Raw genomic sequence first — 27,183 nt, 5'->3', positions numbered from 1 at the left:
ATTTAACTATTTAGCCGTCTGATGGCTATTTAGCAGTCTTATGGCTTCGGGATAGAAGCTGTCTCTGAGCCTGTTTGTCAGAGAGCCGATGCTCCGGTACCGTTTGACGGACGGTAGCAGAGTGAACAGTCTATGGCAGGGATGGGCAACTCCAGTCCTCGGGGGCCAGAGTGGTGTCACACTTTTTCCCCATCCCTACCAAACACAGCTGATTAAACTAATTGCATTCTAAACTGAAAATCATAATTAGTTGATTATTGGAGTCAGGTGTGTTAGCTGCGGCTGGGGCAAAAGTGTGACACCAATCAGGCCCCCAAGGACTGGAGTTGCCCATCTCTGGTCTATGGCTTGGGTGGCTGGAGCCTTTGGTGATTATTTTGGCCTTCCTCTGACACCGCCTGATATAGAGGTCCGGGATGGCAGGGATCTCGGCCCCAGTGATGTACTGGGCTGTCCAAACCACCCTCTGTAGCGCTTTGCGGTTGAGGGTGGTGCATTTGCCATAACAAGTGGTGATGCAGCCAGTCAAGATGCTCTCGATGGTGCAGCTGTATAACTTTTTGAGGATCCGAAAGGGCCCATGCCAAATCTTTTCAGCCTCCTGAGGGGCAAGAGGCGCTGTTGTGACCTCTTCACGACTCTACAGGTGTGTGTGGACCGTGTTATGTCCTTAGTGATGTAGACGCCAAGGAACTTGAAGCTCTCGACCCGCTCCACTACAGCCCCGTCGATGTGGATGGAGGCGTGCTCTCCCCTCTTTCTCCTATAGTCCACAATCAGCTCCTAGGTCTTACTGATGTTGAGGGAGAGGTTGTTGTCATGGCACCACATTGCCAAGTCTCTGACCTCCTCCCTGTATGCTGTCTCATCAGCGTCGGTGATCAGACCTACCACTGTCGTATCATCAGAAAACTTGATGATGGTGTTGAGTCGTGCATGGCCACGCAGTCGTGGGTGAACAGGGAGTACAGGAGGGGACTAAGCACGCCTTTGAGGGGCCCCCATGTTGAGGGTCAGCGTGGCAGAGGTGTTGTTGCCTACCGTCACCACCTGGGGCCGTCCCGTGAGGAAGTCCAGGATCCAGTTACAGAGGGAGGTGTTCAGTCCCAGGGTCCCCAGCTGAGGGGACTATGGTGTTGAACACTGAACTGTAGTCTATTAACAGCATTATCACATAGTTATTTCCCCTGTTGTCCAGGTGGGAGAGGGCAATGTGAAGGGCAATTGAGATTGCGTCATCTGTGGATCTGTTGGGGCGGTATGCGAATTGGAGTGGGTCTAGTGTGTCTGGGATGATGGTGTTGATGTGTGTCATGACCAGCCTTTCAATGCACTTCATAATTACAGATGTCAGTGCTTCTGGGTGATAGTAATTTAGGCGCAGGAGACATGTTGGTAAAAGTGAGGTAGAACGGCCTACCATTGAATGAAAAGAATAGAACACAATTTTGTCTCTCCCACCTCAACAATGGTAGAAACGACATTCTGAAATGAGCAGACTATTCATTGGTGTGGAAGATAGGCCTACATACTTAAGATAGGCCTACATACTTAAGATAGGCCTACATACTTAAGATAGGCCTACATACTTGACAAGAATTGGACTTGAACTAAGCTGACACATTGTCAGGACAAATTCAATCAATGGCCATGGTTTCAAAGTGTTCAGTAGGCCCCTAGAAAGGGCACAAAGGAACCGCAAGGAAGAGAAGAAGAGCAAAATCTGAAATCCAATTCCATCAAACCCATGTGAGCAATTATCATAATTACATACTAGAGTTTTTTTTTTTCTCTCTGGGAACTGAAGCAGAAAGGAGAGAATCCCACAGATAGAAATTGTCTGTGGCTGAGTAGGTGAGTGGGTGGTGGGGAGGAGGAGGGGGAAGGAGGGAGAAAGGGTAGTGTAGTGAAGAAGAGAGAGTGGTGAGAAAAGTGAAGGAGGTGTGAGAGAGGTGAAGACCGTAGAACAGGGCGTGAGAACAGACACTTGATTTTACACTAGCTCTGGTTACTCGTTATTGCACTGGCACACCCCTTCTATTCTCCCACTACATCTCCTCTCCAGTCCCCTGCCCTTCGACTCCTCCCTCTCTCTTTCCCTTATTTCTGGATCTGTTCCTCCCTGCTTTCCTTTTCCATCCTCTCCCACTCTTCTCTCTTTCCGTGTCCTCTTCTCTCTTCTCTCTTCTCTCACATCCTCTCTCCTCCCCCTGCTCCCTCTCTTTCTCTCCCTTCCTCTATTTCTCCCCCCTCATTTATTTCTCCCCCCTCAGGAGCAGTGTGAGTCGTGAGTCTGTCGAAATGCTGGCATTGTCAACCTCCAACCCTGAATCCACCCCCGCCCCACACCTAGCTGCTTAGAAGGATGGAGACAGAAACGATGCCCTTAGAGCACAAACACACACACACACTTCATCATTCATTCAGAAACAGCAAGCTCACCCCCAACCTCCTACACCAACCCGCACACATACCATGTATCATTGCATCACCATTTCATAAACTCCTCATTTTCTCTCCTCTAATTTAATTCATCCTTTCTCCCTCTCTCTCTCTTTCATAGCGCCCGCTATGCATATTAATGACACATGGAGAAGGCTTGATTAAAATCGTACCAAGGAAAGAGCGTAGGAGCACACAATTAAATGACAGCTTATTCTCTTGGAGAGAAACACATTTATAATGGATTTATACTGTATCATTAAAAATCCCATTGTATATGCATATGCTTTACATATCACCTCTGTTAATGTGGAGCAAAGAAAAGCAGCCTAGACATTCACTGACTATGTTGCTAGATAGATGATATCTTACATGGTAACCGGCAGTATTCTCCTATTCCCCTCTTTTGTCAAAAGTCCACTCCGAATCCACAGACGATGCAATCACCATTGCACTGCACACTGCCCTATCCCATCTGGACAAGAGGAATACCTATGTAAGAATGCTGTTCATTGACTACAGCTCAGCCTTCAACACAGTACCCTCCAAGCTCATCATTAAGCTTGGGGCCTTGAACTTAGTCACTGTCACTAGCTGGCTACCACCCGGTTACTCAACCCTGCACCTTAGAGGCTGCTGCCCTATGTACATAAACATGGAATCACTGGTCACGTTAATAATGGAACACTGACCACTTTAATAATGTTTACGTACTGTTTTACTCATTTCATATGTATCTACTGTATTCTAGTCAATGGCACTCCGACATTGCTCATCCTAATATTTATATATTTCTTAATTCCATTCTTTTACTTTTAGATTTGTGTGAATTGTTGCGAATTGTTAGATACTACTGCACTGTTGGAGCTAGGAACACAAGCGTTTCGCTACACCCGCAATAATATCAGCTAAATATGTGTATGTGACCAATAAAATGTGATTTGATTTGATTATCCTTTGAGGTATGACCATTTTCTGGACCACTCAGTCAGACAATGCTGCTATGTGGAAAGTATACCTCTATTTCAGATAGAGACTAGGAACCCATCTACTGTGTCAAAATCCAATGTATGTCAATAATGGGATCTGGTTTCCTCGATGTTCCAAAACGCTATCAGATAGCCAGTGTAGCCAGTAGAGGTTATAGGTCACAAAGAAAATATTTTTTGGTCTATTTTTATAGCTAGAATTCTCTGCAGAGTGGATTCTGTCTGAATGGTATTTACTATTTCTCTAGCTCAGGTATTATAAGGTTGATTTTGTCTGGGTCCACGCCTGAAGAGGCTGGAGCTTTTAATCAATCTTTACAGTTCCCAGGTCTCCCTTTGCTTTTGCTCTGAGGCCCTGATCCAATTGAACATTCGTCCTTCTTTCCTCCCTTCCTTTGGGTAATCACTGATCTGTGTGTGGTTGGATTTCAATCATCTCATGTCTAGGAGTGTCTATAGTGGGTAGGTCTATAGGGGTACTATAGTGGTACTATAAGGGTATAGGGGTACTATAGGGGTACTATAGGGGTACTATAGGGGTACTATGGGAGTACTATAGGGGTACTATAGGGGTACTATAGGGGTACTATGGGAGTACTATAGGGGTACTATAGGAGTACTATAGGGGTACTATAAGAGTACTATAGGGGTACTATAGGGGTATTATAGGATTACTATAGGAGTACTATGGGGGTACTATAAGGGTACTATAGGGGTATAGGGGTACTATAGGGGTACTATATGGGTATGGGGTACTATAGAGGTACTATAGGGGTACTATAGGGGTACTATAGGGGTACTATAGGAGTACTATAGGGGTATTATAGGAGTACTATAGGGGTACTATAGGGGTATAGGGGTACTATAGGGGTACTATAGGGGTACTATAGGAGTACTATAGGGGTACTATGGGAGTACTATAGGAGTACTATAGGGGTACTATGGGAGTACTATATGAGTGCTATAGGGTTAATATAGGAGTACTATAGGGGTATTATAGGAGTACTATAGGCGTACTATAGGGGTACTACAGGGGTACTTTTTAATTCAGAATACATTGGATGCATTTTTAAGGATGCATTTTAAACAACTGCTCCATCCCTTAGTCTCCATTAATTAGAGGAATTATGCATATCCAAACAAGGTACAGGATCTGGACTTAACATAATTAGAACCAAATTAATGTCAACTAATTTTTTTGCTGCTACCCAGTGTCATCTATTTGATTAATCCACAACATTCTTCATCAGGCTACTCAGGTTAAAACCCCATCAAAGGCCATTAAGGCTGGAAACGATGCTGTACCACAAAGCTGGAATAAAGATTACACACGGGAACAGTAAACATTGAGCGAGCGGACATTCACTCTCTTTTCATCCCCGTTTTGATAGACTCGACAAGAAGCCTTTTTTTAAAAACCTGGAGGAAACAGAAAGGGGGAGAAGGGTTTTAGCGTCGCACAAGCTCAAGGGGTACAGCATTGAGCAATGCTTCAAAGCTGTTTGCAGGGGTAAAGGGGGTGGAGAGAGAGAGAGAGAGAGAGAGAGAGAGAGAGATAGAGAGAGAGGGAGAGAGAGAGAGAGAGAGAGAGAGAGAGAGAGAGAGAGAGAGAGAGCGAGAGAGAGAGAGAGAGAGAGAGAGAGAGAGAGAGAGAGAAAGGGAGAGAGAAAGGGAGAGAGAGAGAGAGAGAAAGGGAGAGAGAGAGAGAAAGGGAGAGAGAAAGGGAGAGAGAAAGGGAGAGAGAGTCTTCCCATCAGTCTGTTGAGTGCTGGGAGGAAGAGAGGAGACATGAAAGATTTAGGCCCTGCCCTAACCGTTTGTGTGAAGAATCACCTCAGGTTTGAGGTTCTGAAAGGCGAATAACACTAGAACGGGATATATAGTGGAAATTATGAATTAAATGGTACACACACACACAAACAAACAAATGCATGCACACACACAAGCAAGCATATACACAAGTGTATACAAACACACACATAGTAACTGTACACTACCGGTCAAACGTTTTAAAACACCTACTCATTCAAGGGTTTTTATTTATTTTGACTATTTTCTACATTGTAGAATAATAGTGAAGACATCAAAACTATGAAATAACACATATGGAATCATGTAGTAATCAAAAAAGTGTTAAACAAATCAAAACATATTTTATATTTGAGATTCTTCATGTAGCCACCCTTTGCCTTGATGACAGCTTTGCACACTCTTGACATTCTCTCAACCAGCTTCATGAGGTAGTCATCTGGAATGCATTTCAATTAACAGGTGTGCCTTCTTAAAAGTTAATTTGTGGAATTCTTTCCTTCTTAATGCGTTTGAGCCAATCAGTTGTGTTGTGACAAGGAAGGGGGGGGTATACAGAAGATAGCCCTATTTGGTAAAATACTAAGTCCATATTATGGCAAGAACAGCTCAAAAAAGCTAAGAGAAACGACAGTCCATCATTGCTTTAAGACATGAAGGTCAGTCAATACGGAACATTTCAAGAACTTTTAAAGTTTCTTCAAGTGCAGTCGCAAAAACCTTCAAGCACTATGATGAAACTGGCTCTCATGAGGACCGCCACAGGAATAGAAGACCCAGAGTTACCTCTGCTGCAGAGGATAAGTTCATTACAGTTACCAGCCTCAGAAATTGCAGCCCAAATAAATGCTTCACAGAGTTCAAGTAACAGCCACATCTCAACATCAACTGTTCAGAGGAGACTGTGTGAATCAGGCCTTCATAGTCGAATTGCTGCAAAGAAACCACTACTAAAGGACACCAATAAGAAGAAGAGACTTGCTTGGGCCAAGAAACACGAGCAATGGACATTAGACCGGTGGAAACTTGTCCTTTGGTCTGATGAGTCCAAGTTGGAGATTCTTGGTTCCAACCGCCGTGTCTTTGTGAGACGCGGTGTGGGTGAACGGATGATCTCCGCATGGGTATTTCCCACCGTAAAGCATGGAGGAGGAGGTGTTATGGTGTGGGGGTGCTTTGCTGGTGACACTGTCTGGGATTTATTTAGAATTCAAGGCACACTTAACCATTCTGCAGCGATACGCCATCCCATCTGGTTTGGGCTTAGGGACTATCACTTGTTTTTCAACAGGACAATGACCCAACACACCTCCAGGCTGTGTAAGGACCATTTTACCAAGAAGGAGAGTGATGGAGTGCTGCATCAGATGACCTGGCCTCCACAATCCCCCGACCTCAACCAAATTGAGATGGTTTGGGATGAGTCGGACCGCAGAGTGAAGGAAAAGCAACCAACAAGTGCTCAGCATATGTGGGAACTCCTTCAAGACTGTTAGAAAAACATTCCATGTGAAGCTGGTTGAGAGAATGCCAAGAGTGTGCAAAGCTGTCGTCAAAGCAAGGGGTGGCTATTTGATGTATCTCAAATATAAAATATATTTTTATTTGTTTAACAATTTTTTGGTTACTACATGATTCCATATGTGTTATTTCATAGTTTTGATGTCTTCACTATTATTCTACAATGTAGAAAATAGTAAAAATAAATAAAAACCCTTGAATGAGTAGGTGTTCTAAAACCTTTGACCGGTAGTGTATACACACACACACACACACACACACGCACACACACATACACACACACACACACACAGGTGTTCCACACTCCAAGGCTAAAAGCAATCTACACACTTACGCACAAACAGTCTGGCTCTACCCTGCTGCCAGCTGTGTGTGAATTAATTCACGGTGAAAATGTACCCAGGGCCCCATTCTACTCTACTATTTCATTTAGCTCCAGTGAAGCAAGGAGTCTAGTCATGCTGATTTCTGCCCTATCAGATTTCATCAGATATTTCATCAGATGGTTTGCCACCAAATAAATATGGTTGTTGATCTACTTCACAGCTTGATTTGGGGAGGGAGGCAGTTCTACATATGGACACAGAGGGTTCATCTCAAAAGTCTAAAACTGCCTCCTTGTCTGCTATCCTCTATCTACACTGATATGAAAGAGCTGGAATGGCCTGGAGCAAATTCACACCAATAATCCTATTGCTTTGACCTCTCCTGTTTCCGGATCAAAGTGTCTGTCTGTGTGGCCTATGGGGCTTCTGTGTGTTTGTGTTTGTGTTTGTGTGTCTGACTCGCTCTCCCTCTCTGTTTATCTAGATGCGTTCGACGCGGGGTGTGTCAGTGTGGCCGGTGGGGCTGGTCAGTGGGCGGAGGTACGAGCGCCCCATAGTGGAGAAGGGCAAAGTGGTGGGCTGGTACACTGGCTGGAGGCCCGACCGCCCCTTCGCCATTGACATGGCAGGTAAGAGCACATCTAGTCATCTAGGGCAGAGGAACAGAACCCAGTGGTTTTCAATTTGGAATGCGGCCCAACATGGTGGTGTAAACTGCTTCACACTATTAATGGCCTCTTATGTTCGGGGTAAGGAGTGGGAGACTGTTCTCGGTCTCTCTCTAAAAGGGTGCATCACGGAATGGTGCTTCTCAGCTGTAAGCACATTTAAGAGTAAAGTGGGATGCTGCTCAACACTTCAGCCCTCTCTCTCTGCCTCTCTCTCTCTTTCTCCTCTCTCTGTCGCTCTTTCTCTGCTCTGCTCTGTACATAACAAACCCATCTAGTGGTCCCTCCTGCATTAATGGTCCCACTAACCACACACTAACACTCAAGCATGCACATAAAGGGACACAGCCAGACATGCGATGCACACATAGACACAGACACACGCGTTATCCGCACTTGGCACTTGCACACACACACACACACACACACACACACACACACACACACACACACACACACACACACACACACACACACACACACACACACACACACACACACACACACACACACACACACACACACACACACACACACACACACACACACACACACGTACACACACACACACGTACACACACACACACACACTGTGGGTGTTGTGGTGTTACTTAAGACATTATACAGTTTTTTACAATCACTTTGGCACTAATTTCAGAACCTTGACGTCATTTTTCAAAACTCTAGACACAAAACTCAAAACGGTCATCACTTGTAACACAGGCTGTCCAATGTTCAAAACATTGCATTGTGCATTCATATCTTTAAAGAAATCTTGCACTTGCACAATCATTGGTTCAAAAAACAAATTGATTGTGAAATACCAATGAAACGTTAATTTAGATCACCCACACACAAGCAACCAATAGTTTCACTGTGTCATTGTTCGTACAATCATTAAATATTGTAGTACAAAATAGGTGATACATGTTTCATTATGGTACTACATGTAAATACATCCCTGTAAAAGTACTGCAGTAGTAGAGAGAATATTACAGACACAGTTGAATCATTGAACAAAATCTGAAATATATTGATGAAAAACAATACAGTACTGTAAAACATCAAATGCAATGTTCCTCAACTTTCTTGCTTGTACTGTAAAAAGCAAAACATAGGAGTGATTACTGTACTTCTACATTTTCATCAACTCTGTCTTGTGGATTTGGCCACAGGTTCTCATCTACATCACAATGGATGTTTTCATTAGCCAAACATCTTGGAAAAAACCTTCGGGCATGGCCAATCCAGGCCTGACACTGGTCTGCCGTGACGTCATTGCATGGGTCATCCATGGCCTGGAGAAGAGTGACTTGTTCATGAGGGCGCCTATCATAAACCTTCCATCTCCATGTGGAGAAAAATTCCTCAATCGGGTTAAGGAAAGGAGAGTATGGGGGTAAATACAGGGTGGTAAATTGTGCATGGGCCTGAAACCATGCTTGCACCATATGAGCATGGTGGAACCTGCCAATGAAATTCCGACCTCTCCTCCTTGTCTTGGCCAGGTTAAAGCCTGCCTCATCCAAATATATGAATTTGTGATGGTTGTCATCAGCATCCAGCTCCATCACCCTCTAAAAATACATTTTGGAAAGAGATTTACTGATTACTGTACAATGTAGAATTATTAGGGAATTTTATTACAACAGCCATCTTGAAACTGAACATATCTGAACATACTCAGTTCTCATTTGCTTCACTCTGTCTGCATTTCTTTCAAAAGGCACTCTGTATAGTTGTTTTAAAGAGACCTGGTGCCTTTTCAGCATGCGTGCAATAGTCAGCAAACTTATGGATTCCACATTGTTAAACATGTCTTCATTGTCCAAGATATGCTGGCGAATTTCTGTAAGGCTAATATAATTTCTGTCCCGAACCAAATCGACCACAGCCTGCTCTTGTTGGTCAGTCCGAATTTTGCCTCTGCCTCCCCTATTTGGCCTAGTCTCAATTCTACAGGGAACATTACAGTAAGAAGACACTTGGTCACTCCACCTACTCTGTGATACACATTGGTATGCAGTCATTTGACAATTGAGAGTAGCGTAATGTTTAGTGCATGCTGAAGACTTACCAGTTCTCATTGCGGAAAGTTCTGATTATTGAGGCCACGGTTGACCTTCTGAGGTTTGGTTGTATCATTGTAGCCGCCTCATTCATTGTCATGCCATGATTTATGACATGGTCTACAACTATTGCTCGGATTTCATTGGACACTCTTTGCTGTTGCTGCCGCTGTCTTGGTCCGTGGCCTTGTCCTCTACCACGTTCCCCCACACCTCTCAAACGAGGCCCACGACCACCTCTCAGAAGGGGTGCTTGTCCCCTGCCATTCCTTTGACCAACACGTCTTCCTCGTCTTCCTCCCACCACTGCTTGACCTCTATTGTGACCTGGATCACCTGCCGGCTCCATGTTACAGTACGTATCGCTATGTTGTTGCAAGTGGATCCCAATCAATTCTGTATATACTCGTTTCACAATGTGAACTCAATCATCAGTAACGAGTTGGCAGAATTGAACAAGCAATTACAAGGGCCTGCATCCATACAGTGCAGTACTGGCAATACTGTAAATAGTCTGAAAAGGTGGAACATGGGACCATAGAAACGGTGTCTGATAAAGAATGATGATGAAATACTACATCCATAGATAATGTAGTCTAATTGGTTCATGCTCCACGCTAATTGGTGACAATGAATCTCGTTATCCTGAAACTTTCATGATCTAAACATGGAATATTGTTTGTCTGTTTCCATACAACTATGCATTAAGAGTAATGCAACAGTTACTTATAAATTTGAGCAGTTGTATCAATTGATATTTGGATAATTGTAATGAAATGAATAGACACTCATCTGAAATGTAATGTGTGAATTGACTTTTGAAATAGTAGTACTTTGATGTTAAGTTGTGTCATATTGAACAGGTGTGTCAAATGGCTGATGTCGATGTGTGGTGGGAGTCAGGCACAGGAAACAGAGGCTCAGTCAAAACGACTTTACTGGACTGAAAACAAACACTCAATACAAAAATAAAGACCTCGACACAGGAGGTAAAAAAAAAAAGGGTGTTGAGCCCCCTCAAGCCAATGCCTCCACACCTTTAGGGCTTGAACCACGGCTAACAGCTCCCTGTCCCCTACGTCATAATTTCGCTCCGCCGGGCTGAGCTTCTTGGAATAGAAAGCACAGGGGCGGAGTTTAGGTGGCGTGCCGGACCGTTGCGACAGTACTGCCCCAATACCGGCCTCTGACGCGTCCACCTCTACCTGGAATGGTAAAGCGGGGTCCGGATGCGCCAGCACCGGAGCCGAAGTGAACAGGTCCTTCAGTTTATCAAATGCCCTGTCCGCTTCAGCTGACCACTGCAAACGCACCGGGCCCCCCTTCAGCAGGGAAGTTATGGGAGCTGCCACCTGTCCAAAACCCCGGATAAACCTCCGGTAGTAATTGGCAAAACCCAAAAACTGCTGCACCTCTTTAACAGTGGTTGGGGTTTGCCAATTACGCATTGCTGACACACAGTCAACCTCCATCTTCACCCCTGACAACCGATAACCCAAAAAGGAGACAGACTCCTGGAAAAACAGACATTTCTCTGCCTTGACATACAAGTCGTGCTCCAACAGCCTACCCAACACTCGGCGCACCAGGGCTACATGCTCGGCTCGTGTAGAAGAGTACACTAGGATGTCGTCAATGTACACTACCACACCCTGCCCATGCAAGTCCTGGAAGATCTCGTCCACAAAGGATTGGAAGACTGAAGGAGCATTCATTAACCCGTATGGCATGACGAGATACTCATAATGACCCGAGGTGGTGCTAAATGTTGTTTTCCATTAATCTCCCTCCCTAATGCGCACCAGGTTGTAGGCGCTCCTGAGATCCAATTTTGTGAAGAACCGCGCTCCGCGTAATGATTCAGTCATACTCGCAATCAGAGGAAGAGGATAACTGTATTTAACCGTGATCTGATTGAGACTACGGTAATCAATACACGGGCGCAAACCCCCATCTTTCTTCTTCACAAAGAAGAAACACGAGGACGCCGGGGAAGTGGAGGTCCGTATGTATCCTTGTCTCAGGGACTCGGCTATGTAAGTCTCCATAGCCGCCGTCTCCTCTTGAGACAAAGGATACACATGGCTCCGCGGAAGTGCTGCTCCTGTCTGGAGGTCTATCGCACAATCCCCCTGTCTATGAGGTGGCAACCGCGTCGCCCTCGTTTTGCTGAACACGAGTGCTAAATCCTCATACTCAGGGGGAATGTGCATTGCGGGCACTTGGTTCGGACTCTCCACCGAGGTCGCCCCCACGGAAACACCTAGACATCGCCCTACACACTGGGCAGACCACTCCTTGAGAGCCCTCTGTTGCCACGAAATGGTGGGAGCATGGGTGACTAACCAGGGAAGCCCCAGCACCACGGGATACGCAGGAGAGTCGATCAGATATAACTGAATGGTCTCCTCATGACCCCCCTGCGTATTCATCTTTAGTGGTGCTGTGACTTCTCTAATCAACCCTGATCCCAAGAGGTGGCTATCTAGTGCATGGACAGGGAAGGGAGCATCAACAGGCAGGAGGGGAATCCCTAACCTTACACAACATTTCCGATCAACAAAATTCCCAGCTGCGCCTGAATCGACTAGCGCCTTATGCTGGGAATGAGGTGCAACCTGATGAAATCTTACAGGTATACACAAGTGAACAACAGAGAGCTCTGGGTAAGTGGGGCGCCTACTCACCTGAAATGACTCCCCAGTGCGTGACCTGTTGTCCCGTCCCCCTGGAGACCCTCCCCAGCACCTAGCCGCAGTGTGCCCTCCACGGCCACAGTCTCTTCTCCTCTCTCAAGCGCCAGCACCCCCGAGCTCCATAGGGCTCGGCTCGGAGGTGCTGGAGGATGGAATGGACGGCCCCAACTCGGGACGTCCGCGGGTGGCCAGCAGGGTATCGAGACGGATGGACATGTCCACCAACTGGTCGAACGATAGGTTGGTGTCCCTGCAGGCCAGCTCTCGACGAACGTCCTCCCGCAGACTGCATCGATAGTGGTTGATGAGGGCCCTCTCATTCCACCCCGCATCCGCCGCTAGAGTCCGGAATTCCAGGGCGAACTCCTGTGCGCTCCTCTTCCCCTGTCGGAGGTGGAACAGACGCTCCCCCGCCGCTTTCCCCTCAGGTGGATGATCGAACACTGCCCTGAAGCGGCGGGAGAACTCCGCATAGGTGATGGTGGCGGCGTCTATTCCCCTCCATTCGGCGTTGGCCCACTCCAACGCCTTGCCGGAGAGACAGGAGATGAGGGCGGAAACACTCTCGTATCCCGAGGGCGCCAGGTGTATGGTGGCTAGGTAGAGTTCCACCTGCAGGAGGAACCCCTGACACCCGGCTGCGGTGCCATCATACGCCCTCGGGAGCGAGAGCCGAATCCCACTGGATTCCGTTGCTGGGATGGGAGGACTGGCCGATGGTGGTGGTAAGGTTGGAGGAGGTGTGGGCACCCCTCCTCTCTCCAATCGGCGCAGAGTGTTTATCACCTCATGCAGGGCGGATCCGAGTTGCTGGATCCTGGCGTCTTGACCGCTGACCCGATCCTCCAGCGACTCGGGTGCCGCTGCTGCTCCTGCTGACTCCATATTGGTGTGTAATTCTGTCAAACGGCTGATGTCGATGTGTGGTGGGAGTCAGGCGCAGGAAACAGAGGCTCAGTCAAAACGACTTTACTGGACTGAAAACACACACTCAATACAAAAATAAAGACCTCGACACAGGAGGTAAAACGTACACGCAAACTATGCGTAACCATAAAGTCTGACCAAGGAAAACCAAACTGACAACACCAGACAGGCGGACAATTACACACAAATACCCACAAACAAAACGAGAAACTTATAGGGGACATAATGAACACTAAATAGAAACAGGTGTACAAATAAGACAAAACCAAACAAACATTCAACGGTGGCAGCTAATACTCCGGGGACGACGAACGCCGAAGCCTGCCCGAGCAAGGAGGAGGAGCAGTCTCGGCAGAATTCGTGACAAGGTGATTTTTATTAAATGAACAAATTATCTTAGTTTTAGGTGTATTGTATCCAAGCAATTGAAAAAAAGTGTTAGAGTTCTGAAAAATGTGCATTTTGATCATTGGTTGTGAGTTTTGTGTCTAGAGTTTTGAAAAATGACGTCAAGGTTCTGAAATTAGTGCCAACGTGATTGTAAAAAACTGTAACAGAAGAACCTACTGCTCTCCTCCTCTCCTCCTCTCTTCCTCTCTTCCTCCTCTCCTCTCCTCTCCTCTCCTCTCCTCTCCTCTCCTCTCCTCTCCTCTTATCAACTTTCCCCTTTTTCCCTGTGCTTTCCTCTACTCTCCCCATCTCCCCTAGTCTTTCTTATCTTTCTGTGTGACTCAGTTGGTAGAGCATGGTGCTTTCAATGGTTCATGGGTCAAATTCCCGCTGGGGTCACCCATATGAAAATAAATGCATGCATTATTAAGTCACTTTGGATAAAAGCGTCTGCTAAATGTCCTAAATGGTGGCAGGTAGCCTAGCAGTTACAGCGTTGGGCCAGTAACCGAAAGGTTGCTGGTTCGAATACCTGAGCGGACGAGGTGAAAAATCAGTCGATGTGCCCATGAGCAAGGAACTTAACCCAATTTGCTCCAGGCGTGCCATACTACTATGGCTGACCCTGTAAAACAACACATTTCACTGCACCTATCTGGTGTATGTGACAATAAAACACATGTTTTTATACATACAGTACCAGTCAAAAGTTTGGACACACCTACTCATTCAAGGATTTTTCTTTATTTTACATTGTAGAATAATAGTGAAGACATCAAAACTATGAAATAACACATATGGAATCATGTAGTAACCAAAAAAGTGTTAAACAAATTAAAATATATTTTTGATTTTACATTCTTCAAAGTAGCCACCCTTTGCCTTGATGACAGCTTTGCACAATCTTGGCATTCTCTCAACCAGCTTCATCTGGAATGATTTTCCAACAGTCTTGAAGGAGTTCCCACATATACTGAGCACTTGTTGGCTGCTTTTCCTTCACTCTGTGGTCCAACTCATCCCAAATCATCTCAAATGGGTTGAGGTTGGGTGATTGTGGAGGCCAGGTCATCTGATGCAGCACTCCATCACTCTCCTGTTTTGGGTCATTGTCCTGTTGAAAAACAAATGATAGTCCCACTAAGCGCAAACCAGATGGGATGGCGTATCGCTGCAGAAAGCTGTGGTAGCCATGCTGGTTTAGTGTGCCTTGAATTCTAAATAAATCACTGACAGTGTCACCAGCAAAGCACCTCCACACCATCACACCTCCTCCATGCTTCACAGTGGGAATCACACATGCGGAGATCATCCGTTCACCTACTCTGCATCTCACAAAGACACGCCGGTTGACACGAAAAATCTTGAATTTGGACTCATCAGACCAAAGGACAGATTTCCACCAGTCTAATGTCCATTGTTCATGTTTCTTGGCCCAAGCAAGTCTCTTCTTCTTATTGGTGTCCTTTAGTAGTGGTTTCTTTGCAGCAATTAGACCATGAAGGCCTGATTCACACAGTCTCCTCTGAACAGTTGATGTTGAGATGTGGCTGTTACTTGAACTTTGTGAAGCATTTATTTGGGCGGCAATTTCTGAGGCTGGTAACTCTAATGAACGTATCCTCTGCAGCAGAGGTAACTCTGGGTCTTCCTTTCCTGTGGCGGTCCTCATGAGAGCCAGTTTCATCATAGCGCTTGATGGTTTTTGCGACTGCACTTGAAGAAACTTTAAAAGTTCTTGAAATGTTCCGTATTGACAGACCTTCATGTCTTAAAGTAATGATGGACTGTTGTTTCTCTTTGCTTATTTGAGCTGTTCTTGCCATAATATGGAGTTGGTATTTTACCAAATAGGGCTATCTTCTGTATACCACCCCTACCTTATCACAACACAACTAATTCGCTCAAACGCATTAAGAAATTCCACAAATTAATTTTTAAGAAGGGACACCTGTTAATTGAAATGCATTCCAGGTGACTACCTCATGAAGCTGGTTGAGAGAATGCCAAGAGTGCGCAAAGCTGTCATCAAGGCAAATGGTGGCTATTTGAAGAATCTCATATGTGTTATTTCATAGTTTTGATGTCTTCACTATTGTTCTACAATGTAGAAAATAGTACAAAATAAATAAAAACCATTGAATGAGTAGGTGTGTCCAAACTTTTGACTGGTACTGTATATTATATTATATTCACCACCAAACCTGCAATCACATTACTTTGCCCACAATAACCCCCTTTAATCACTATTCATCTGATGTAGAATGGGCAATGTTGAGCAGTGTGTAAATTGCAATGTTTAACTTGTATTGTGGTATTGTAGGCTATTGTTTGCAGCCAAGTGAGCCAATTAAGCCGTCCCATCTCTGCTCCATCTAATTTACTGGGCCACAATTGGGCCAGAGAAAGAGGAGATAGTTTAGTATTCTTCTGGTGCATGCACACACACACACGCGCACACACACACACACACTTGCAAGCACACGCACACAAGGTTCTGTATATCTCATGCCACACACATGCACAAACACACATGCACACAGAGCCCTGTCCATCATTGTCTTGGAATGGAGCGCTCAACTGAAGAGGATTTTGGGAGGGCAACATGAAAGCGTTTAGTGTTTACACCCCGTCCCACGGAAGAGAAGAAAGAATGGAGCGAGTCAGTGGGACAAAAAAAAGAGGGATGCTATCATTTAGTCTTTAATGAGTCATGCTATTGCTAGCATTAACCCTGCTCTTGACCAATGGTCATAAGCCTCACTCCTAAAACAGGAAGTAATGTGCTGTGTCACAGTATTCTAAAATGACCTCCTTCCTTTGTCTCCTTTCCATCACGACCACTGACAGCTGAAATGACTAGATAGGTTTCCACCATTGTATCCTGCCATATCAGTGATCATTTAGCAGAGAAAGATATGCTTGACTTGATTCATTAGGATCCCCATTAGCCGATGCCAATGGCGACAGCTAGTCTTACTGGGGTCCGACACATAACGAAAAATACCTTACAGACAAAATACTTTACAATTTACATACATTTAAAACATTAACATGTAGTATGTGTGCATCTATCAGTTACACATATAGTACATTTCAGTCAGTGGAGGCTGCAGAGGAGAGAACTGCTCATGTTTGATGTTTTTAATACCATTCCACTGATTCCGCTCCAGTTATTACCACGAGCCCGTTCTTTCCAATTAAGGTGCCACCAACCTCCTGATGTCAGTACATACACATTACAAGTAGGTCACATGGGGGAGAGCTGTTGTGCCTTGAGGTGTTGCTTCATTTGTTTTTAGAAACCAGGTTTACTGTTCACTTGCACTATTTAAAATGAAAGGGAGTTCTTTGTATAGTTTCTAACACATACATACAATGTATAGAAACAGAACCATAGAGAAAAGGAAGCCAGGAAAGGAAGCTGGATGAAACTATTGAGACAGAAACTGCACTGACAGACAGGCATTGCTAACAGACAGGCATTGCTAACTAATCTCCATACCACCTTAGCTGCAGGTTAAGAGATGTCTATCTTATAATTGCTTTCATACCTATCTATCATACCTTGGGTACAGCTTCTGGGCTTTCACTGCCGTATCACTCACTGCTCCGTAATATGCCTGATAGGACTGACCCAATAGGAAGATCTCAGTGGACTAACTCAGACACACTGTGTGTGTGTGTGTGTGTGTGCGTGTTAAACTGGTTAACTTCTTTGACTCAAAATACAGGAAATACACAACACACTCTCTCACACACAACACGCACGCACACACACACACACAACCTCACAATCTCTCAGTGGAGTAGTAGGATACCCATGAGAGTAGAGTTATGGCCTAGAAAACAGTGTGCTGGAAACGTGGAGACGCGAGGACACATAATATGCTATTCCATGTAGCCATCAGCACACCCCATTCCCAGTGGTATCGCATATATTGTAACTGAGATAGGGAGAGTAATATGAGATACTGTAGTGGGATATTCTTGTGACACGGTCTGGCGTTCTCAATGCATAGTCATAAACAGAAAACACACACACACACCCACGTGCACACACTCTGCCGCACATTTGTGATAGACCTGATCTACAGTAGCACAATAGTGGGACACAGGCCCAGTTCCACTAGTTTGAGGTCATCATTGATCTGTATGTAGTTACTTCAAGGAGGATTAAAGCAAGGAATTAATTGATAACTTTGCTCCTCTAGGAGAACAGCACATCCAACGTGAGAATGACATGTGAAGTGTGAGACATAATCATCTGACCAGGATCATAGCAGGCGTATGAACCTCTTCCTCGTCCTTTTCTCCAGGTTTTGCAGTGAACCTCCAAGTGGTCCTGGGGAGCCCACGGGCGTTGTTCAAGCGTAGGGGTTCCCAGCCTGGCATGCAGGAGTCTGACTTCCTGAAACAGATCACCAAGGTGGGAGACCTGGAGCCCAAAGCCAACAACTGCACTACGGTGAGTAGCCTATCATTGTGGCAACCGCATTAATCCCTGACCTCTAACCCCATATCAGACCCCAAAGACTTGATAATTGGTCAAAACAACAAGTTGGGATGACAGTGAGAATGTTTTCGTTGGTTAAACTTTTTGTGATGAAGCGCTATCTCCTAATATAGCCTCATCTGACTGTGCGTACTCTCTTCATCAGTTAGGCTACCTCCCTCCTCTCCTGTGCAGCTCATGACACTGTTAGTCATCATCATTATCAGCCCATTAGGTTAATGGGGCCGCTGCAAGCTGATATTAATACACACCATTAGCAGGATGTGACATCATCAATTATCACCCACCACGGCCATATTGCCAGAAGGACTTGACATCATCACCAATAACAACCTAGCACTGCAGTACGACAGAAGGGTGCACTCCATTTTGGGGAAACGTGTCATTTTGTACAAACCATCATTACATTTTTACATTACATTTACATTTTAGTCATTTAGCAGACACTCTTATCCAGAGCGACTTACAGTTAGTGAGTGCATCATTTTTTATTTTTTTCATACTGGTCCCCCGTGGGAAACGAACCCACAACCCTGGCGTTGCAAACGCCATGCTCTACCAACTGAGCTACACGGGACTATATCACGCAACGTAGCAGACGTTAAACCGAACTGAATGCACCCCAGGTAGAAGTTGCCCTTAGGTACAGATCTAGTATCAGCTTACCTTCCCCACATGCTAACCTTAAAGGGGAAATCCTCAATTAAAACAATAACAAAGCGTTACTCCCCACCCCTGTTTCGGTAAAAAGCTGAGGGATGGGGCTGGAGAAATGTAACCACTCTCAAATTCATAGACAGAGCTATGGATGCAAGGACTGACCAACCATGATATCAACATGATAGTTTTAGCCATGTTTTGAGCCTATTTATATGTACTTTGTTTACAAACATTGGAGTAAAACAAGCTTACATTCTGGGTTCTGATGGGGTGCGACAGTTGAACTAAGCTAATGGGGCATTTATAAGTTATATTCTTCACGAATCAATGGGTAAATCCCACTGGGCACATACGTCAGTTCAGCGTCTAGTTGTGATTTAGATTTGGTTGAGTTGTCCACTAAAGTGAATTCAACAACAAATGTCACCATATCATTACTTTTTGCAAATCCAATCCGTTTTCCACGTTGAGTCAACATCATCACATAGATTTTTTGGGTTGAAATGACAAGGAAACAACGTTGATTCAACCAGTTTTTTTCCCAGTGGGATGTCATTAATTTTTAAGTCCAAATGGATTTAAGCCCCAGGGAGGAAATACAAAACTGATCTAACTTCATCCTTGAAAACAAACGCTCAAACTGCTAAAAACTTTGAGTGGGTAGAGACAAGAGATGAGAAGGAGTAAGGGAGGGAGGGTTAAAGGAGAGATGGAACAAGACAGACAGAGAGAGAGAAGAGAAAGAAATAGACAGAGATAAGGAAGAAAATGAGGATGAAGAAGAGAGATGAGACAATATTTTAGACAGATAAAGGAGAATCAAATTTGGAAGAGGAGAGAGAGAGAGAGGGAGAGAGAGAGAGAGAGAGAGAGAGAGGGAGACAGACAGACAGTAGATTTACTGGCATGGAGTCAGACTGTCTTATGACTACTAGACACACTGGCACAGGGCGCTCTGCCCACTCTGCTAACTCAGCATTTTGGGTGCCAACAGAGACTGGACTGCCGGAAACCCCGCCAAGTCTCCCTCAACCTCTCCCATTTTATTACAGATGGGTTCTAACTAGATTCTCCCTCAACCTCTCCCATTTTATTACATTTACGTCATTTAGAAGACGCTCTTATCCAGAGCGACTTACGAATAGGTGCATTCACCTTATAGCCAGTGGGATAACCACTTTACAATATGTTTTTTTGTTTTTTTTGGGGGGGGGGTGGGGTAAGGGTAGAAGGATTACTTTATCCTATCCCAGGTAGTCCTTAAAGAGGTGGGGTTTCAAGTGACTCCGGAAGGTGGTGAGTGACTCCGCTGTCCTGGCGTCGTGAGGGAGCTTGTTCCACCATTGGGGTGCCAGAGCAGCGAACAGTTTTGACTGGGCTGGGCTGAGCGGGAACAGATTGAGGTAGAATCTAGTTAGAACCAATCTCCCATTTTACTACAGATGGGTTCTAACTAGATTCTACCTCAACCATTTTATTACAGATGGGTTCTAATTAGATTCTACCTCAACCTCTCCCATTTTACTACAGATGGGTTCTAACTAGATTCTACCTCAAATCGGCACTACAGACCAGACTAGAATATTGCAGAATTTTATGAGAGAATGAGAGCTACATGGAGAGAAGGGAAGAGAGGAGAAGAGGTGAAATAGGAGGGAAGGGATTTAGGAGAGGAACAATAGAATTCACACAAACCTCTGACCGCTTCGCTGGCTGCAGCATTGGTCTCGTTAGATATGCAAAATGGCCCAATTAGCAGCCCCGTGTGCAGGAAATGACATGTTCCACCTGAGTGGAGCCGGGAACGGATGGCACTGCACACCAAACAATCCATCACTGTGTGTGTGTGTGAACACAAATTTCCACCATCCACTGGGTTGGAAATAGGAGTGAGGCACTTTCCATGTACTACAGTAAAAAGTAGAACTATCAGTCCATTCTGTCTGATCCACTCCTTCACTTTCTGTCACACAGAGCTTTTTCTTGAATATTTTAACAAAGGCACCATGACATTTCACATGGTTGGCTCAATGCTATAGTGGAACACTTGCTTTTCCTACCCAATTATATCAGTTTTGCATCCATCTGCTGTGTGCTCATCAGAGTATACACACACACACACACTAACCCTCTCTCCCCCTCTCTCAGGTGTTGGTGTGGCACACTCGTACAGAGAAGGTGAATCTGGGAAACGAGCCCAAACATCGACAGGACAGTGTGGTCATCGAGGTCTAAGGGGCGGGATAACCAAGGAGGAATAAGCAAGCCCATTGGTCGGACAGACTGCCTGTAATTTCTTGAACTACACTACTGACAGCACCTTGCTTGACCATAACTTTGACATGGATTACACTATGACAGACAAGACTTTGGACCAATTGCATGGATGGGAACTGCTGCCTGAATGTTGTGATTGGCTCAATGAGATCCCGGACCTCAATGTGGACCATAATGCACTGGGGTGACCTGTGCTTTCCCAGTGGACTTTGCTCTTGTACTGCAATATGTGGCCCAGTCCCTTATGAAGTGACTTCCTCTGAAGTATGTGGACTAAGCAAGACTGTCTGTCTGTCTATGTGTGTATGCATGTGTGTAACTGATCAGTGAGTATGTAAGGAGTATGAAACTGAACAATATTTGTGTATGTCTGTTAAGACATACCAACAAGAACATCGGCCTTGAGTAGTAGATCACCTGCTGGGTGTCGACTAACAGTGGCCATTCGACATGTACAATCGTCGGGAAATGAACAGAAAATATCTTCCGCATGGCTGACATTCCTATTGGTTTTCTTGTCCTCAAGTGTCTGTGGGTCTGTGCCACACTGGACCACAAAGACAAACTCCAGGAGTACAACATTTATTCCAAATGACCCTCTTGTAAAAGCAGGAAAAGAAAATGACAAACCAAAAGAAAAACAACTTTACAATAAACTAGTCATTGGACAAAAATGGTCACAATAGTTCATGGCTATTCACTGTTTAATGCACGGAAATAACATTTTTCTCTGTACTAGGCACCAGAAAATTTGAACACCACTAGAAATAAACCTGGAGGACGCGCTGTGTGTGTTCTCTTGTTATTACATGGCAGAGGGACCCTGTATGTGGATAGAATCTCTACCTTGGAACTACACTACACAATGTATGTCTGTTTGTTCTATTGTTTGTTTATTCCTAGTGCACACCTATTTCCCCCTTTGCCCTGCAGTATTTCTTCACCTTCTTTCCCCACTATAGAATCTATAAATTGACATAAAGCAGGATTAGACAGAGAATATGTCATCACAGAGGCCAGGAAGTAAGCACACATGATGTTAAGCCAACTGTTCCAATCCCTGACAGCTCCATTAGGCTCCCAATGTCAACATACTTCCTGAATCATCTGGAGCGTTATGTCATCATCTCTTTTTTTGACGTATTCTGGTCCCCTCCCCCACCCATCCATGTAAGCTCCCTGCCCCACCGACTGTCGTCCAGGTTTATTTGCCTCAAACGAATGCCTGATTCACACTGTAGGGCTGCCCCGAACCACTGTGCTGGCTCAGATAATATATATTGTCTTTTCACATTGTCATTTCCAGCATGGGTCCAGCAACTATGGTGGACGCGTAACCAGGCCAGCCCAGTACAGCTTGGCTTGGCACTATAGTGTGAATCAGACATAACTGTGCTTCTTTTTGTACTGCACACAACAAAACACCACAGTAAGATGGCGAATGGTAGAACACAACATGACTGGGGGTGGGAGGCCTCTATCTCAGACACACATACAGTAACACAGTACTGGATCATACAATGTTCTGCTACAGGAGCTCTGAATGCCCAGAGGGGGGTTCAGTATAATACACACACAATATTGATTGGGGGATGGGGTGGTCACCAACATGATATCCATATCTTCCATTTAAATATCTATTTACTCGCTATCGGTTTTGGTAATGATATATTATTATTATTATTATTAGACGCTTGTATTATTGGTCCAGCAGCTTTTCTCTTTCGCCAATATGTTTTTTTTTAACAAAAGAAAAAAAAGGTCAAGAGGAGGAAAGTAAAAGTCCTTGTAAAAAGACAAACACAGTGTGTTTTCACCAGAGACTCTGCCCCCTTGCCCTTTGACCCTCCTCAGCACACAGAGAGAGGGAGAGAGGGGTCTCTAAAGGAATGATAAATGGGGAGGAGGGAGAACAGTGGAGCAGTCCATAGATTGCCCCCTGTGCGTTGTTTCTTGTTTTGCAGTTGGTGAGAGAGGCTAAAGGAGGATATTTGGGGGGGACATGGTTGTTCTGCCTCCCTCTCCCCCCTCCCTTCCCTCACTTCCACAGCTGGGTACTGAGGGTCTGGCCCGAGGGGGGTCCCACCCCCCTGCCCACTGGAGCACCTGGTTGGACAAAGCCGGGTGGCACTGCCACACCACCACTCATGGCGATGCCCGACATCTGCTGGGTCATCTGAGAGAGAGATAAGAGATAAAGAGAGATGGTGTGTGAGAGAGGGAGAGAAAGAGAGAGGGGGGTTAGGGCAGAGAAAATAGAGACCGTTAGAGGGTTGGACAAACCCATTTAGACAATTCTAGAATGACAGCAACAACCAGCTTAAAGGGATACTTTGGGAGTTTGGCAATGAGGCCATTTATCTACTTTCCCAGAGTCCGATGAACTCGTGGCTACCATTTTTATGTCTCTGTGTCCAGTATGAAGGAAATTAGAGGTAGTTCCGTGAGCCAATGCTAACTAGCGTTAGTGCAATGACTGGAAATGGGTATTTACTAGCATGCTATCAGATAGCACAATGACTGGAAGTTTATGGGTAACGCTAGTTAGCAATTGTGCTAGCGCTAGTTAGCAACTTCCTTCAAACTGCACGCAGAGACATAAAAATGGTATCCACAAGTTCATCTGACTCTGGGGAAGTATCCCTTTAACACAGCAGACATTATTCCCTTACTGCATGTGTAAAGGACCAGAGAGTATACCCTCCTCTTTTCTCCTCAGTCAGTCCATCTCCCTTATTTCACTCCCATCCCCCCTTCCCCATCTCTCCTCTGCCTCTCCTCCTACTGTCCAGTCTTGGCTATCTAATCCATTATAAATGCCCTTGCAGCGGTAGAATTATCGTCTTCGATGTGTGTGTATTTGTGTGTGTAGCCCAGACAAGCCTAATGATTCTAGAGCACTTTGAGAGCACCCCCCATAGGTTAAAAGCCCAACAGCACGCCCTGAACCCATTACAGTACACACACGACCATATCATGTACTGCACCGAGGCAGAATGTGTGTGTTTGATGTGTTGTCAGCGGGGGCACAGTGATTTATGATCTCTCATTAACCTCCTGCAGTCGTCAGGAAAATGACAACGCTCACACACACACACACACAGAGGTCGGATAAGGGAACAGAGACACACACAAACAGAGGGGGGAATGAGTAGAGAAGTTCCCCCATGATCACCCACTGTGTGTGTGTGTTCTATCAGGTCCATTTCCAACTAGCACATTTCTAACTGCATCACTGTGTGTAATACCTGGTTCACATTCCACTGGCCCTGCTGTTGTTGCTGCTGCATGGCGGTGTACATCTGGGGAGTCCCCGCCCCCGCTGGCATAGCTCCACCCTGAGGCCCCATCATGCCTTGCTGCATGCCCATGTAACCGTTGGGCATCGCCATGCTGACCATTATGCCAGAGTTCTGCCCCATCATGGCTCCTCCTCCCTGGGCCATAACCCCGCCCGTCATGGTGGTGGGTGGCATAGCGCCGCCCATTCCGGGGTAAGTCTGGAAGTTAGGCTGTCCGGAGGGCTGGCTGGGGAACTGCTGCATCGGAGGCTGGCCCATATACATAGCAGCAGCTGGAAGAGGGGATACACACACCCACACAGAGAAAGAGAAAGCATTGGGGTCAACACTTAATATCAGCAGAGGCAATACATTCTTAAGGTTACCGCCACTAGATGTCTGCTGCAGCAACGTTACATAAAGAATAGGTTCACTCAGCTATGTACAGTGGGGAAAAAAAGTATTTAGTCAGCCACCAATTGTGCAAGTTCTCCCACTTAAAAAGATGAGAGAGGCCTGTAATTTTCATCATAGGTACACGTCAACTATGACAGACAAATTGAGAAAAAAAAATCCAGAAAATCCCATTGTAGGATTTTTAATGAATTTATTGGCATATGATGGTGGAAAATAAGTATTTGGTCAATAACAAAAGTTTCTCAATACTTTGTTATATACCCTTTGTTGGCAATGACACAGGTCAAACGTTTTCTGTAAGTCTTCACAAGGTTTTCACACACTGTTGCTGGTATTTTGGCCCATTCCTCCATGCAGATCTCCTCTAGAGCAGTGATGTTTTGGGGCTGTCGCTGGGCAACACAGACTTTCAACTCCCCTCCAAATATTTTCTATGGGGTTGAGATCTGGAGACTGGCTAGGCCACTCCAGGACCTTGAAATGCTTCTTACGAAGCCACTCCTTCGTTGCCCGGGCGGTGTGTTTGGGATCATTGTCATGCTGAAAGACCCAGCCACGTTTCATCTTCAATGCCCTTGCTGATGGAAGGAGGGTTTCACTCAAAATCTCACGATACATGGCCCCATTCATTCTTTCCTTTACACGGATCAGTCGTCCCTGGTCCCTTTGCAGAAAAACAGCCCCAAAGCATGATGTTTCCAACCCCATGCTTCACAGTAGGTATGGTGTTCTTTGGATGCAACTCAGCATTCTTTGTCCTCCAAACATGACGAGTTGAGTTTTTACCAAAAAGTTATATTTTGGTTTCATCTGACCATATGACATTCTCCCAATCCTCTTCTGGATCATCCAAATGCACTTCAGACGGGCCTGGACATGTACTGGCTTAAGCAGGGGGGACACGTCTCGCACTGCAGGATTTGAGTCCCTGGCGGCGTAGTGTGTTACTGATGGTTGGCTTTGTTACTTTGGTCCCAGCTCTCAGCAGGTCATTCACTAGGTCCCCCCGTGTGGTTCTGGGATTTTTGCTCACCGTTCTTGTGATCATTTTGACCCCACGGGGTGAGATCTTGCATGGAGCCCCAGATCGAGGGAGATTATCAGTGGTTTTGTATGTCTTCCATTTCCTAATAATTGCTCCCACAGTTGATTTCTTCAAACCTAGCTGCTTACCTGTTGCAGATTCAGTCTTCCCAGCCTGGTGCAGGTCTACAATTTTGTTTTTGGTGTCCTTTGACAGCTCTTTGGTCTTGGCCATTGTGAAGTTTGGAGTGTGACTGTTTGAGGTAGTGGACAGGTGTCTTTTATACTGATAACAAGTTCAAACAGGTGCCATTAATACAGGTAACGAGTGGAGGACAGAGGAGCCTCTTAAAGAAGAAGTTACAGGTCTGTGAGAGCCAGAAATCTTGCTTGTTTGTAGGTGACCAAATACTTATTTTCCACCATAATTTGCAAATAAATTCATTAAAAATCCTACAATGGGATTTTCTGGATTTTTTTTTCTCAATTTGTCTGTCATAGTTGACGTGTACCTATGATGAAAATTACAGGCCTCTCTCATCTTTTTAAGTGGGAGAACTTGCACAATTGGTGGCTGACTAAATACTTTTTTGCCCCACTGTACGTACTGTACGTAGCGTTACCTGGGCCAGCAGGCTGTGGGCTGACCGTAGTGTTGCTGTAGAGGGAGAGGATGGAGTCCTTGGAGAGGGGTTTCTTGGCCCCCTCCTCCGTCTTGGTGCTACTACTGTTCTTCTCACTGAAGAGGTCCAGATTAGCCTGGGGGCCAGCTGCACCCCCCGATCCCCTCGCGGGTGCTGCTACTGCTGGGGCGCCTGGGGCTGCACTGGAGACCGCCTGGAGGGACAGAACAACACATAGGAAGATGAGAGAGAATATATATGAGTGTGTGTGTGTGTGTGTGTGATAGATCTGGGAGCAAATTGATTTACTAAAGCCAACCTGCATGAGCAGAATGCACAAACACAAATACACGCACGTCCACGCACTCACAAGGTAGAGGTAGTACGACTGACAGGCAGCACTTAAAGGAGAGAGCGAGAGAGAGAGAGACCGAAGAAAAGAAGAGGTGGTCACCTTAAGTGAGATGAATGATGTTAATTAGACTGGTGCAGAAGAGAGAGATGAATATAGCGAGAATGAGGCTTAGCGTGAGAAGACACACACCCTTT

At 45.4% G+C, this 27,183-nt stretch overlaps 2 protein-coding genes across 9 annotated transcripts in view; one reads left to right on the top strand and one right to left on the bottom strand.

Annotated features, from left to right (window-relative positions):
* The window catches only part of LOC121553174 (galactosylgalactosylxylosylprotein 3-beta-glucuronosyltransferase 2-like), a 36,760-nt gene extending 14,998 nt beyond the window's left edge, over positions 1-21,762 (top strand). The window contains exons 2-4 of the mRNA XM_041866113.2: positions 7,572-7,716; positions 18,157-18,305; positions 21,162-21,762. Of these exons, the coding sequence (XP_041722047.1) occupies positions 7,572-7,716; positions 18,157-18,305; positions 21,162-21,248 (381 nt within the window). The 3' untranslated portion in view covers positions 21,249-21,762. The remainder of the gene's footprint in view (positions 1-7,571; positions 7,717-18,156; positions 18,306-21,161) is intronic.
* A 94-nt stretch (positions 21,763-21,856) lies between these two features.
* Positions 21,857-27,183, bottom strand: part of smap1 (small ArfGAP 1) — a 50,124-nt gene continuing 44,797 nt past the window's right edge. For all 8 annotated transcript variants that reach the window (XM_045211592.1, XM_045211593.1, XM_045211596.1 and 5 more), the window contains 3 exons: positions 26,635-26,848; positions 24,539-24,864; positions 21,857-23,466 (listed from right to left, as the gene is read on the bottom strand). In XM_045211592.1, coding sequence (XP_045067527.1) covers positions 23,329-23,466; positions 24,539-24,864; positions 26,635-26,848 — 678 coding nt within the window. In that variant the 3' untranslated portion in view covers positions 21,857-23,328. The remainder of the gene's footprint in view (positions 23,467-24,538; positions 24,865-26,634; positions 26,849-27,183) is intronic.

Source organism: Coregonus clupeaformis, chromosome 37, assembly GCF_020615455.1.
Source record: "Coregonus clupeaformis isolate EN_2021a chromosome 37, ASM2061545v1, whole genome shotgun sequence".
Classification (NCBI taxonomy): Eukaryota; Metazoa; Chordata; class Actinopteri; order Salmoniformes; family Salmonidae; genus Coregonus; species Coregonus clupeaformis.
Note: the sequence above shows the minus strand (reverse complement) of the source record. Positions and strands in the feature narration are given on the sequence as shown.